The sequence below is a fragment of the Hermetia illucens genome, chromosome 5, assembly GCF_905115235.1.
Source record: "Hermetia illucens chromosome 5, iHerIll2.2.curated.20191125, whole genome shotgun sequence".
Lineage (NCBI taxonomy): Eukaryota > Metazoa > Arthropoda > Insecta > Diptera > Stratiomyidae > Hermetia > Hermetia illucens.
This window is the reverse complement of record NC_051853.1, coordinates 105,279,120-105,293,770: the sequence shown is the minus strand read 5'-3', so window position 1 is coordinate 105,293,770 and position 14,651 is coordinate 105,279,120. Positions and strand designations below refer to the sequence as shown.

At 37.8% G+C, this 14,651-nt stretch overlaps 1 protein-coding gene across 4 annotated transcripts in view; it reads left to right on the top strand.

Annotated features, from left to right (window-relative positions):
• Positions 1 to 14,651, top strand: part of LOC119657165 (vascular endothelial growth factor D) — a 38,279-nt gene that overhangs the window by 13,053 nt on the left and 10,575 nt on the right. For all 4 annotated transcript variants that reach the window (XR_005250119.1, XM_038063951.1, XM_038063949.1 and 1 more), the window contains exon 3: positions 14,539 to 14,647. Coding sequence is in view for 3 of the 4 variants with exons in the window: in XM_038063951.1 (XP_037919879.1) it covers positions 14,539 to 14,647 (109 nt within the window). In the remaining variant the exon portion in view is untranslated. The remainder of the gene's footprint in view (positions 1 to 14,538; positions 14,648 to 14,651) is intronic.

Here is a 14,651-nt window from a genome sequence, read left to right as displayed (position 1 = left end):
TGTAGACATTCTGATAGGTCACAATTCACTAGCTGGATATATGTTCAGAATAGGAATTATTCAAGATGATACGTGTCCCTCCTATAATGAGGAAGCGGAATCCACGGAGCATTTTCTATGTGAATGCCCTGCTTATGGACGTATCAGACATCAGATGTTCGGTGCTGATGTTCTCCAGCTGCAACGGGCAGCATCATCTCCACTGACGGAAATCATGCGCTACGTTAACGAATCCGGGATATTCCGGGAGTCAAGTACAATGGGCCACCATGGCCTGAGTGCTCAGAGGCTATAGCTTTTCCTGAAGCACACACGGTGTCTGGATAGCTGAGTGGTTGGAGCACAAGTGTGTCGTATGGAAGGTCACGGTTAAAATCTCACTGGTGCCAGTGAGATTTGTATCATGATTTGAAGTCGGATACCATCGAATCAGCTGTGACAGCTGATACCTGAGTCAAATCAGGATAATAATCTGGGGCGAGCGCAATGCTGACCACATTGCCTCCTACAATGTACTGTAGTGTACCGCTACGGTCTTGAATGAAGTGCTCTAACACACTTCAAGGTCCTGATCCAATATGGATTGTTGCGCCAACGATTATTATTATTAAACACACACGGAGGAGTTGGAGTTTAGAAAATATAGATCAAGGAACATTTGGAATTTTTAGGTATGTTCGAATGCGAAAATGTGCATAGGAAATTTCTCCCATAAGATGAACGCAAAACTTTTATACCCGAAGCGTCAAGCTTGTTTGTTGATTGTTTATTCCAGCAACCTGTTACACGGTTTGCACGGTCACACAAGAAATAGTCCATAATCAGGGATTTTCGTAGTAAAAATTCAAACTTAAAAAAAATAACAACAAATAATGATAACATGGACTGCTTCGAAGTCGCCTGTTCCAGCAGTGGAATATCCGATAGTTCATTAAATTAAGATACTGATGTCAGCAAATCCGGAAAATTACGCTTGACGATTAACGTCACATAATGAGACTCTGCGGACCAGATTCCGTGTTGTTGACAGAACCTACGTATCTAATCCATGGTCAAAGCTTCTTATTTGCGAGGACGATCCTCTTCTAGTTCAAAAGCACACAATGCGGGACAGGCGCCTGCACCATTCGAGCCATACGTCTGTGTTCTCCAGCCACAGAGTTGCATTATTTTACGTTTGTACGGCCTGAACGGTAGATTGTTCCTGGCTATTCGACACATTGTTTTAGTCTAATATCGGGATGATTATTTTGTTATGACGCAGTGTAGCAGCATAAAAAAAATTCTAATAACTCGTTTGATTGCTGGTTATTATTCGAGATTTTTATGCTTTTTTGTCTAATTGTTTGGGGCAATGGTTAAGAAATTTAGCTTGATATTTAAGGGGGTCATTCTGTGTGAAGGCCGTTTTGGCTTTTTTAGAAATTTTTTGTGAAAAACTGGATAAAGATACAAATACGGCATTTTAACGTACAGACAGTAATTACAGTCCGCAAACTAGGATCATTAAAAATAGTAAAAACTAAATATTTGGTGCCGTGTTAAACTTTTATTTTTCAATTTTGGTGTTTTTTTTATGGCTTCTTCAATGAATAAAAAAAAACTACTTAATGAATCGCAATTATCCTAGTTTACGGACCGTAGAAATATGTTCTGAATAAGTAGTGAAAATTTCAAAGAATTTGGTTGGGTAGATTTTGGGCTATGGTGGCAGCCGATTTTCAACATGCGGTTTCGAAAAAAAACGCATTTAAAAAGTAGAATGCGATTTTTAGCCATAAAACCTTAACTGACCATTAATTTGCTATACCTAGTCCATAAACCTTAGGTTTCTTGAAGAAACACATGTATAGCCTTGGCTTCAATTCTTGTCCTTTCAGCGAAGTCATTCGAAAATCATTCGGACCGATAAATACGAGCTTTATTACGCCGATCAACATAAATCTGGCATGTGACTTATCACGTGTTCAACACTATAATTTCCGAACGACTCCGTATATCAAAAAATCACTTTACCCATATATTCTACACTATATCTAGATACAATTGATGCCAAAAAAAATTCGATTCCGCGAATCCGACACACCGGATGACCCCCTTAAAGGTAACTTCATTTTATATATTCTTAAACAAGAATCTCTAAAAAACACCGGAATAGTTACATCTTAGAAAAAAAATATTTTCATGCATATACATATGTATTTCGTTTACTCCTTTCTTTAGCGCTTTAGCAGAAAGCACTGAATAAAGGAGTAAACAGCTTCCGGAATATGTATATGTATGAAAATATTTTTTTTTGTAGAAGAAAAGAAAGCTATGTGCGTGTTTTTGTTATCGGAGAAGCCTACAAGATTCGGAAACAATAAATCCCTTAACGAGTTTATATATGGTTAATCATCTTATTGAAATCTTCATCTGATAGACCCCAATTAGGATGATTAGAACAACCGTAAATCCCACCATCTTTTCTTGCTCGGAAACCCGGGGTGAATGGATGAAATGACTTATATTCACGCCTGTTTCAAAGGAGTGTGAAACTAGGACCCACCCCAAAAAATCGAAGATAGATACGAATGTTAAGATCCCGAAAGAGTAGCTTTAATCTTTCCATACCAAGACCAAGAGCTGATCGATGCTTACTGATTTCCAAAAAGAGTTTAGTATGAGTAATAAGGGAGCGCTCTACTTTTTTCGGTAACCAGTGCTGTGTTTGACTTTGCTCTTTCTGAAGAACGTGGAGCTATTTTCAATGACCCGTCATACCGAAACCCATGGTAAAATTAGTGCAACTAATTTTAAGTCTAATTAAATAACTGAACGCGGGTAAAACCAGATGTCACCTGTGCAATCGAAGAGTATGGTAGCGGATCATTCTGATAACAACTCCACATCTTGTCTCAAATAAGATGATCGAAACAAGATATGAAGTTGTTTTCAGAATGATCCGCTACCATACTCTTCGATTGCACAGGTGACATCTGGTTTTACCCGCGTTCAGTTGTTTAATCAGACTTAAGATTAATGCTATTAAAACCATGGATTTCAGCATGACGGGTCATTGCGATCGTATTAATTTCACTCGTGAACAAAGTATTGGACGATTCCAAAAATTAGTATATAGTATTTGGTCCTAAATCTTCTATTGACAGAGATATGCGGAGCTACTGTAGCAACTAATGACGATTACCGAACACCACATTTCAAAACGCATACCGCATACATTTACATTGATATGTATGAATATGTCACTTATCTCACAGGAGAAAACAAAACTTCTCTTGGAATTTATTAAGTTAATAGCCGGCATTGGGAAAGGTCGAATAGAATGCGTCATGAAATTAACAGCCATTTAAACGCACCACCTTTAGCGACATTGTATGTATATAGATACTCTAGCATACTAGCATGGCGAATCCAAGTGCAACGTGGTAGCGCTGCTCCCAACGGGTTTTTAGATTATGTTAACACTATACCGATGCTACAGGCGCCAAAAAGTCGTGTGCAAGGTAAGATTGAGAATTTGCATGATTCATCACATACCTGCAACAGTCAACAGCCAACACATCCGTCTACCACCGTCTCAATTCCGCTATTTACATAAATATATGCCGAACATATTTTCTAGTTTCCAAGTGGCAATTAATTTATTTTCTCTAGAGGAATGTTAATAAGGTGGAAGAAATTACTCATCAAACAACTGGGGAACGGTATTAGAAACAAATATTTTGTCATCTGTTTGATCAACGATGAAATGGTTCAGTTTTCTTCAACTTTTAACTTTAGATAAGTTTTAGATATCTCTTTATGGATAGGATATCAGTTTAGCGTTCTATGGATGCACCGTACTCCTTTCACATGGCGTAATGTTTTCACTAATATTTTGAAGATATTTGCTAGTTTCTTTTTCCAAGCTATTAAATGCGCAAAATATTCGTACCATAAACAAATTTAAAAATAATGATTTGACTTAGACATTGGACAGTTTTGTGCTATTAAATGCTTTATTTTCCTGATCTTTTCTCGGTTTCAAATTCTTCATTTGTACCTGTTCTCTATTGCCATAAGAGTAACTGTCCTTACTTATTTGTACTTATACGAACAGGTTATCGCAACTTCAATTAATTTTATCGGATTTCCAAAAGGTTGGTTCAGCATTTTTAATATTGCATCCAGTAGTAATCATATCTATGAGGAGCAAATATTTTGAGTAAAAAAAATTTGACAAAACAAATCAAAAACTCTTATGATTTTCTTATGGGGCCCAAAAAATCTTCGTTTTCTCCAAATTGGACCGGGATTCTAGCGATACACCCCTAAAGGGAATTGAGATTCTGAAGAATACTTCTCGAATCCGGGGCGGGCTGTTGCTGACGACTGCAGCAAGGTGTGCTCCCATAACTTAGGAGTCGGCTTCTGGTAGGATGTTAACTGCAAAATTCCAATTGAGGATAGGGAACATCACAATTGTGCAATGCTACGCCCTAACGGAGAAGGAAACTTTCTTTGAGGATTTACACGCAGTTCAGGAGAGGCTTTCTAAAGATGACATTGTGATAGTAATGGATGATGGGTTTCTACTGAGCCGCAACGACCATGTAATCAAGTCAATCATAATGGATTTACCAACAAATGAGATCCTAACATCAGCCTCAAAAGGGATCTCGTTAACATCTAATAGACGCTAATTTTCGCTTGTTTTTTCGTTAGTATTTCAATACGGCTGCCGTCCGCATACTGAATCACGGAAGAATTTGTAGCTGATCGTAAGCTCTTTAACGGTCGTGTTCGTGGCCTTCATGTTCTCCCTGTGGAACTGTACCATGCAGCCCCAATAGTAAATCTGAGATGTTTCTAAATGGCAGGCTGAATGGAATTATCGATAAAATTATGATGAAAGGCATCCGTTCTGAATGGGTCAACTGGGGAGGCTATTTGCGTGCTTCCTACTGCCAGAAAGGTACTAGCTAAATCTTTTCTAGATCATACCAAGGAACACCCTCGAAGATTTGATCGGCAGACGGCTGGCTTTCGTTATAGAAATCTCCCGTACCAATTACATTAACACCCTTTGGATCATTGTGTGCGGAGTTTCCACCTCGGCTCCACCTGCCTTTCATCGATTTCGAGAAAACTTTTGACAAGGTGAACAGGTAGTGTATCTAGAATGCTCTACTGAGGAAGGACATCCCGAGGAAACTAATAGCTTTTATCAGAGTGACATAAGACGGTGCAAAAGGTCACGTCGTTTAGACAAAATCCACTAACATGCAAAATTGGCATTTTAATAGGGCAGTTGATTTACGGATATGTGAAAAATTGAGGATGGATAGTTATTGTTCCGATGCTTGTAGTTCTTCTAAATAAAAATAAAACTAGGTAGCTTTCTCCTACTACAATATATTTTAATAGTTAGTAAATACGTATTTCGAGAGCTACTTACTCTCTTCCTCAGTACTTAAGCTACCTAGTTTTATTTTTATTGAGGATGGACTTTTCAAGCGACTTCGAAGGCCTTTTATTTCATTTGTTTTGTATTTTTTTTCTTGGTATACTTTTGGTTGGTTGGTATTTCCAACAAAATTTAAGTTCGGTGTTAGTGTGAGCCCATGTGAAACAGCAATAACCGTTGTTTTCAACTATTTTATGCAAACCTTAGCTGTACCGATCCTTACTTTAACTAGTGGAAATATAGAGTTTAGTTATACAGTTTTTTCTGCATTTAAACAAATTTGAATTCTAGTAACTTTATATAACATGCTTTTCAGACGTTCCCTGATAAATTACATCCTTTTTTGCAGCATATCGTGCTCCATATGATCTGCATTTGCATAACCCCATGAAAGTATCAGCATTTTCTCACTTAAATTATCGTAAACGCCGTTCTTTTCTTCTGAGAAAATAACATTTAATCACTCCTCAGTTTAAAATATGCAGACTCTATTCCATTTTTTCCCTTTAATGCTAGTAACTAATTCAGCACCCTATGAACGGTTCATCCTGATACCGTTGTTCCTGATTGTATTGTGATTTGTCTCGAAGAAAGAGCAGAGTTTGACACAATCCCCAAAATATATCGACCTCGTTGCTCCCTTGTAGTCCCTGTAGTTCCTTGTATAGCTAACCACATTTTTTAATTTTCGACACTCCATAAGTAGTTATCTGCCCGGATGGCTCAACGGTTAGTAGCTTTTGTATGGAAGTCATGGTTCAAATCTCACTGGGAATAGAGGGGTTTGTATTGTGACTGGATATCGAATACTAGTTCACTCAGCTGCGAATGAATACCTGAGTCACATCAGGAGTAATAGTCACAGGCGAGTTCAATGCTGATCACATTGCATCATAGAGTGTACTGTAATCATATATATGATAGTACTATCACGGCCTTGATTGAAGTGCTCTAACACCCTTCAAGGCCCTGATCTAATTGGATTGTCACGCCAACGATTATTATTAATGAGTAGTTACAGACAGTACAGTAACTACATTTTAAATACACTGTAACCTGCAGTGCTGTCACACTACACTAGTGTGCAAGTTGGATAGCGAAGCCCTTTGGCGGTAGCAACATCCTAGACGAAGTACGTCGGGAATCCTCGGTATTTTCAATGGATTATCCAACACGAAAACAGAACTTCGAGAGGAATTTTGTTGTCGGCTTTCCCACCAGGGCGGAGTCTAAGACCGAATTGCACGATGGCTCGGCATGATCCGAGCCACAAGCATAACATATTTATTCTGACCGACAGCTAAGCGGACATTACGGCTTTGTACATAGTAGTGACATTTTCCATACTAGTGGGGAATGCAGGGAGCAGCTACACAGTGTGGGCGGTACGCTCAAAGTCATCCTCCTCTGCGTTCCCCGTCATAGGCCAAATCGGCGCACTACACCGCTAATTGGGCTATTGACACTTTCCAACCATGCATCTTATTTTTCTCCCAATTTCATGCAAAGAAAGCCCTGACTTCTTCAATGGGTAAATGCATGCATTTTATTTATATTGATCATGCCATTCTGGCGAATGGAATTGATGATTGTTGTTGGTTTTCTTTTACTTGAATATTGTTTGAAAGCTGTTTAATATTTAATATGGGCCGAAGAAAAAACGTATATTCCAAGTGAAGATAGCTGAAAAAATAAAAATTATGTATAATTAAAGATATTAAATCCAATTCAACAAAGCTATGGTCAGAAAAGGTACAGAAGATCCCTTTAGAAATAAGAACCGAAATAACAAATGAGAATTAACGTGTTTAGTAGTTTTGAGTATAATTATGCAATGTTTCCACTGATTAATTGTTTTAAATAATAAAAAACTTGTTTTTAAGGTTTTGTGTAAACACAAAACCTTATTAAAATCGGTTTACTGTCTGTCTGTCTGTCTGTCCGTCACACGCATTTTTCTCGGAGACGGTTATAGCGATTGACACTAAATTTGGTAGAAAGGTGGGAACTGTGAACGCTCGCACATACAGTGAGTTACATCCTCTTACGTTGAATTTAAGGGGGGTCCCCATACATGCAAAAGGGGGGTGTAAAATTTTTTTTCATCAAATATAGTCATGTGGGGTATCAAATTAAAGGTCTCGATTAGTACTTTTCGAAGCCGCTCTTAGTTTTGACATTTCTTGGAAATGTGGGGAGTGCGGGGGGTTGAAAGTGATCATTTCTTTAAGGGGACCATTCTCAGAAACCACCCAACCGAAAAATCTGAAAAAAATCAGGAGGCCGCCACTATATGGTGCCTTGGCTCTGAAATACCTTTCATCCCGATATCTGTTCAAAGAAAGTTAATAATAGTATATTACTATAATTTTTTGTAATTGGCTGGAAACCCCCCTCAAATTCATCCTAGCGGCACGAAATTATGCAGTGATGTAGGCTATAATGTAGAGCATGATCATACCAAGTTTGATGGAAATCGCACTATTACTAACAAATTTATAATACGTCGAAATTGTTGCTTCTTTGAAAATTGAAGACTATCAATGTCAATATCACCCGAAAGTGGACATATGCATATATTACATGCTACGTACTAAGAAATACACAAAACCTTTCGTACCTGAAGCGTCCAGCTTCCGGTTTCCCGACTTGTTTCTAATTCGCTGAGGTTGATATTTTTATTTTTGCAAATACCAATATTTCGAGAACCATTTGTTCCCTTCATCAGTGCTAACAAGTCTTGTCACTGATGAAGGGAACAAGTGGTTCCCGAAATGTCGGTATTTGTAAAAATAAAAATATCAACACCAGCGAATAAGAAAAAAGAAGTTTTTTATGTGTTCAGTAGACTTGTGAGAAGACGACTCAATGATGTCAGTTTTCTAGACGGGTCAGCTGCGAAAAAGCGCTCTTGCCAAAATATTAAAGCGCACTTATCATTTGCGAAAATGCACTCAAAAAGGGGTCTGGATTTTTGGAAAAGGATATTTTTCAGCGATGAATCGATGGGACAAGATTCATGCATCACGGGATAAGTAAAGAATTTCGTCCAAAACACATATATGACGAACGACAGTTAAACAACGTGGAGGCAATATAGGATAACATATATATATAAGTACGAAGTGGGGACATTAGTAAGAATAAATGGAAATATGAATGTGTATGTCTGTCTTAATATATTAAAAAACATAATAGAACGATATATTTTTAAGTCCACAGATATTCATTCATGACAACGATCTAAGCTTGAATCTGATTGAAAATTTATGGAAAGGCAAAAATTGTTCGAAGAATATTCGAAAACTGAAATGAATTACGGGAAGGAAAAACAAAATTAAGTTTCATGTTTCCTTTAAGATACATCAAAAATTAATATAGTTTACCAAATTATATATATTTATTAGCAATTTTATTACGTCCGAAATGAGGACATTCTTGAACCATATGGGGTTGCATTCATCTTGGAAAACTTACCAGACAGGCGTCAATTCAACAGTTAAGATTGGCGTGAATATCAAAGTCAGTGGGGAACGAACAAATGAACTACGGAAACAACGATGACTTTGTACGTTAGATGGTAATTTGAAAGCCTATCAGCCACAAGCCGACTACGCCGTTGAGTGAGCAAAATGGCGAATACGATCTAGACCCCGCTACCGAACAGGAAAAGGGCTAAAGAAGATGATTTATATACGATTTCATAATGAAATGAACAAGTGCGTCATTTCTTTATCTATAGCTGCAGTTTTAGTTCATCCTTATTAACGTCAATTTGGTTGTTTCAATTGTCCAGTACAACGTCTCAACCGTCTTTTTTTGACATGAATTATGAATAATTGGTATCTACTTTTGAAAAGTCTGGAAGTTCTTTTCGAATACTGCGCTATGTCTTTGAAAAATAATTCCAAACCGCCCACTTTTCTATTGGGAACCATTCTCGCAAGGACCATCTTTTGAGGCTCAAAATTAAAACATTGTTGCATAGAATGGCTCAAAGATCAGCTAGGACTAGGGCCGTACAAGGAAAATCTGGCCGTGGACTGAAAATTATTTAAGGCTATTCTTTAAACACTTTTACTTAGTTATTTCTTTGTATTTTGCTATTTCGAACCCCACAGAAAATTTCGGATCTGTGGTAAATCATCCTCATTCTCTCGTCGTTTCCTTAGCTCCGAGCAACCTAAAAGTATACTCGTGTATACGGCATCATTCCCAGCTGGTCCATTCTATGGCTAAATGTTTGTAACAAATATATTCTACAGGAACTGATAAATATTATATGTATACTGCAAGAGCTAATAAGCGTACTGCAGCAGCTAATAAGTATACTGTTGGGGATCCACAATAGCGGCCACAGTACAGAGTCATATTTTATACTCCCGGAGACAATATACTCCTACTAGAGCTAACATGCCGAATTTGAAGCATTTCCCACATACACATATTTTTCGCCACGCCGATAACCAATTTTATGGTATCAACAGTCAGATTGTTATATAAAAATCATACTATCAATTTAAAAAGCTACCAGGTCATCAACTATTCAGGGCGGTTATTATCCTCTTTAGCACTTTCCCCATGGTGCTTAAAGGATGTATGGATCAGTAAAACGATGGCTCGCCTAAAGATTTACAAGCTTTATGTGTTAATATAAGCTTCTGTCACTCCCATAACGTTGGGAGGATCTCCCATAACGTTGGGAAGATCTCTTCACTAGTGCATGTTCCGTAAAAATAGGTAAATGCGTCTGGTCTTGCCTGCCTGCCTCTATAAATACATCACAGCCTTATGTTCGTCTCTAACCAGACCACTTTCCAGAGTCTCTCACTTCCCTATAAAACTAACTTGAAGTTTTTTTAGGCTTATATTTTTCTTCTTAAGTCTTACTTACAGAAACTCAAATCTTCCTTTTCTCCACACAGCATGGATTTGTCGCGCTCTTTGGCAATAATCGCTCTATCCACACAACTTCTGTATCGAATGGACCGATCTCGCAATAGCCATACATGGGCACGTAGAGAATGAATAGTGGTCATCCTACATTACCAAAATATTTATCAAATTTTGTTAAGGTCTCTATTTTGGGCCTCCGAGAGTCGGGGTCCAGGGAGAATGGTTTCTTTCCCTCCCTCTTCTCGTCAGGCCTGGCTAGGATAGAACTCCATTATACTATCTTTTATAAACTTAGTGGGATTGCTTCTTCGCCTCTGCTCGATTAATCTAGAAGCGTAATATCAGGTAATCAAGCTTGATTTTACTCCGAATATTAGATAAAATGGTATGAGATGGAGTCGAGAGATTACTAACTCAAAGTCGGCAGTAAAATTAATGATTTCAATTTATTTGACCAAAACAAATGCAAAAATTGTGGTCCACAAAAAACAATCATGATAATTTATGTTACCCTATGGTGCACCAACGTGCACTACTGAGAAAAACCCAAACCCAGAAAAACCCAAACAGTTTTGCAACGTCAAATCAAGTGTAATGAGTATAACGGGAATTTCAAGGTCATTTTCAGGATTCATAACGTGTAGATTTTCTTTTTGTAAGACTTAAAAAAAATGATATCAACAATAACGAGAAAACAAATAATTTATAATAGTTAATGCCTAGTTTGCAAAAATTTAAATGTAAGTAGATAAGTTCATTTCTATTGGTACTATTATTTTCGTCACTAAATATACATATTAATAATGATTACGTCTCCTCGTGATAGTATATAATTTTTCCAACTTACTAGAATTATGCAATGAATTATGAGTTGTGAAGGGGGATTTTTTAAAAATGCTCATTTACACAAAGATAGATATACTCTAAGAAAAACTATAAAACACCCTTCAATATTCCACTTTGTAGTTGGTGCACAGTGTGGAGACATTTTTTTACTAGTTGAATAATTACTTGTATATTGGAACTTTGATGATAAATTATAGGAAAATGACTACCCTCAGCAGATAAATTCCAATATTTCTACAGTGTCGAGATTTAATTATAACTCATCAAAGGTCTGCATAACTATCTGATACGTAATTAACGAATTGTGGTTAAGAAATCCCCTTATTTAAATTTATTAATTAGCCTGAATCGAAAATAATTTTTTTTAGAAAAAGAATTTGCTAAAGTGAAACTCATATTTTAAGATGTTTATGAACATAGACTTGGGTGCATTTCTCCTATGATGGACCATTTTTGAGGAGGGATTGTAGCGGTCACCTTGCCTTAAAAAGCTATGATTCCTCTCATACCCTCGTGGTTGAGTTTGAATTTTCAACTGTACTACGTTAGGAGGAGATAATAGGAAGGATATGTACAATAAAAGAAAAAAAAGGTCCATTTTTCTTAAAAAGTCATGGCACCTCAGTGTGTGGCTATTCTTATGTCAAAACTTTACAGTTTAATTTTGAACTATATCCTGCCAGGGATAACGAATTGTATGAAGGGAGAAGCCCGAGATCCGCTCTCTCAAATCTCGTCAAAAATGGCGGCGGTCACCCATATTAATAAGCTGTGGGGCTACAAATGATATCATCATTTAAAGTTTGATTGGCCAGCCCTACTCCTGGAAAGGCAGGGAAAGAAGAGGGTACGTAGGACGAAGAAAGACGTTGTGGCGGATATTTCCTGTTGAAAGGTTATGGCACCCCGAAAAGGGGGCGGCCCCATTTTATAACATCCTTGCATGTCGCGACGATTATTACCCTACCAATAAGCTTTTTAATGATTCGAAAATTCGCCTTTTCGAGGCGCCATAACCTTTCTACGGGAGATGACCACCACAAATTTTTTCTTCCGTCTGCGTACTCTCTTCTTTCCCTGCCTTTCCGGGGGAGGGGTTGACCCCCACGAATTTATATCGGCTTTAAAGAGGGGGCACTTCCTTGCCTCTCTATAAACTTTCCATCTCTTTCGGGGATGGGGTTAAAAACTCAACCTTTACTAAAGGCGGATCTGATTAGTTAATTGACTGCAAATGGGTTTGAAAATTACATATTTAAAAATCGTGTCAATCTGCGATTCCGACCTTCCGCTCTCTTATAATAAATAGTTCTGTTGTGAAAATCTCGTTTTCCGATCGATTCAAAATGATTTTTAAAAACAGGTTTTCAAACCCTTTTTTCGCGTAAATCTGTGTCACTAGCAAACGAAAAAAAATTATAAAAGAAAACATTCTTATACTTTCATAAATGTGTATTAATGGTTAGAATATCTGGCTTCGTTGTTCTGCCAAAAATATAGATATATATAAATATAGCCATTCCAAGAAATGAGCGAGCGACCAAGGACAAAAATGTAAATTCCCTTATGAAGAAAGTTTTTTAATAAAACCTAATTGATCACGTCCTTGGCACGATATCAACTTCGCAATCGTCTTAAGCTTTACCTTTTATTGAGACATCTTTTATTAGATAATGCGTGCTAGATATTCCCTTATTGCCCTTTAAATCAATTTTTTGCAAACAATCACGTTGAAAAATTCGTAAGCTAACATAGAAAATAGTGGTAGCCTTCCAGAGCGATACCACGCTTATAGCGGTTATCCATTTTTTCGATACTACTTTTATAGTACGCCTTTAGGCACAAAATAGGTCTCAGTTTCGGCGATTACCTCTTTATTCGCGCAAAATTTCCCTCCAGCGAGCATTCTCTTGAGGTTTGAGAACAGGGAAAAGTTGCTTGGGGCCAGATCTGGAGAATCCTGTAGATGCGGAAGTAATTCAAAGCCCAATTTATGCAATTTTGCCCTTGTTTCCATTGATTTGTGACACGGTGTATTGTGTTGATGAAACAACACCTTCCTTTTCTTCAAATGGGGCCGTTTTTCGCGGTTTCATTCTTCAAACGCCCCAAAAACGCTATGTAATAGCCACTGCTGATGATTTTTTCCTTCTCACGATAGTCGGTGAATATTATTCCATGCGCATCCCGAAACACTGACGCCATAGCCTCGCCAGTCGACTGTTGAGTCTTTGCACGCTTTGGAATCGGTTCACCACATGTGGTCCACTCAGATGACGATTGTTTTGATCCTGGTATAATGGAGCGATGTTCCGTCCACTGTCAAATACGCATAAATTCAGGTTTTTTGTGGAGGGAGAGCTTCAAACACTGCTCAGAATCGTCAACTCGTTGTTGTTTTCGATCTTTTGTGAGCTCGCGCGCCACCCACTTTGGACAGAGCTTTCGCATATACAAACATTCATGCACAATATCTCCAATACGTTCCTTTGATGTCTGGAGAGCCTCAGCTATCTTGATTAACTTTACTTTGCGGTCATACAAAATTATTTTGTGGATGTCTTAGATGTTTTCGTCGGTAACAGCCTCTTTCGAGCTTGCACCGCGCAAACCACTTCTCAACGGTCGATTTTCTTGGTGCAAAGTCCGAAAACTATTTATTTAAGAGCCTACCAGATTATATTCTGAGAAAAAAATCTACGTATGGACGAGGTCGTCGGAGAACGCCCAGTGCGTGCTTTGTTATCAAATGACATCTTACTTTTTTGAAAATGGAAAAACCGCACAAACATGAAGTTTTTCCGTATAGATTTGAGGGCTTCTATGCCAAAGAGCAAATTTTTATGGTGACATGCGGTTCAAAGGAATCAGCCATCGCAAAAAAGCCGGGCGCATAAAGGAACTACCGTGGAAATTCCTTTGGCTATGAGATTTGTTTTATTGAATCATGAACGGTTGCTTATTATGCTCCTATCGGCAGAACGCAGCATTACAAAAAAAATGCCTCCGAGTTCGTTTTTTGGAAACTATTATTTGAGCTCATAATTGACCTGGAAAAAAAGTCGTTGAAATCGGCATACGAGAATGAGGTCTTACTGCACTCAAATGGAACCTACAAAGCCCTATGAATTTAATTTACTGTAAGTGGGCCCAATGTATGTACATAATTGCCATACTAAATGCATGAAGCGTTATCTTCTCGGGAAGTTTCCCCTGGTTGGTGGTTAGCTTATTATTGTGTACCATACATACTGAATAGAATAGAAAATTTCATTTCCGTTGTACATATACCAATTTATATCTCTATCTCCACAATGCCTCAATTAAATTGCTTCCATTACTTTCAGATACCATTAGATCTAATGATGCAAATCAGCAGTATTTCAAATGTTTCGGAATTTATTGACCGATTCGTGGATAAAAAGACAATAGATCCCAGGGACGGTATTTTAAATGGTGA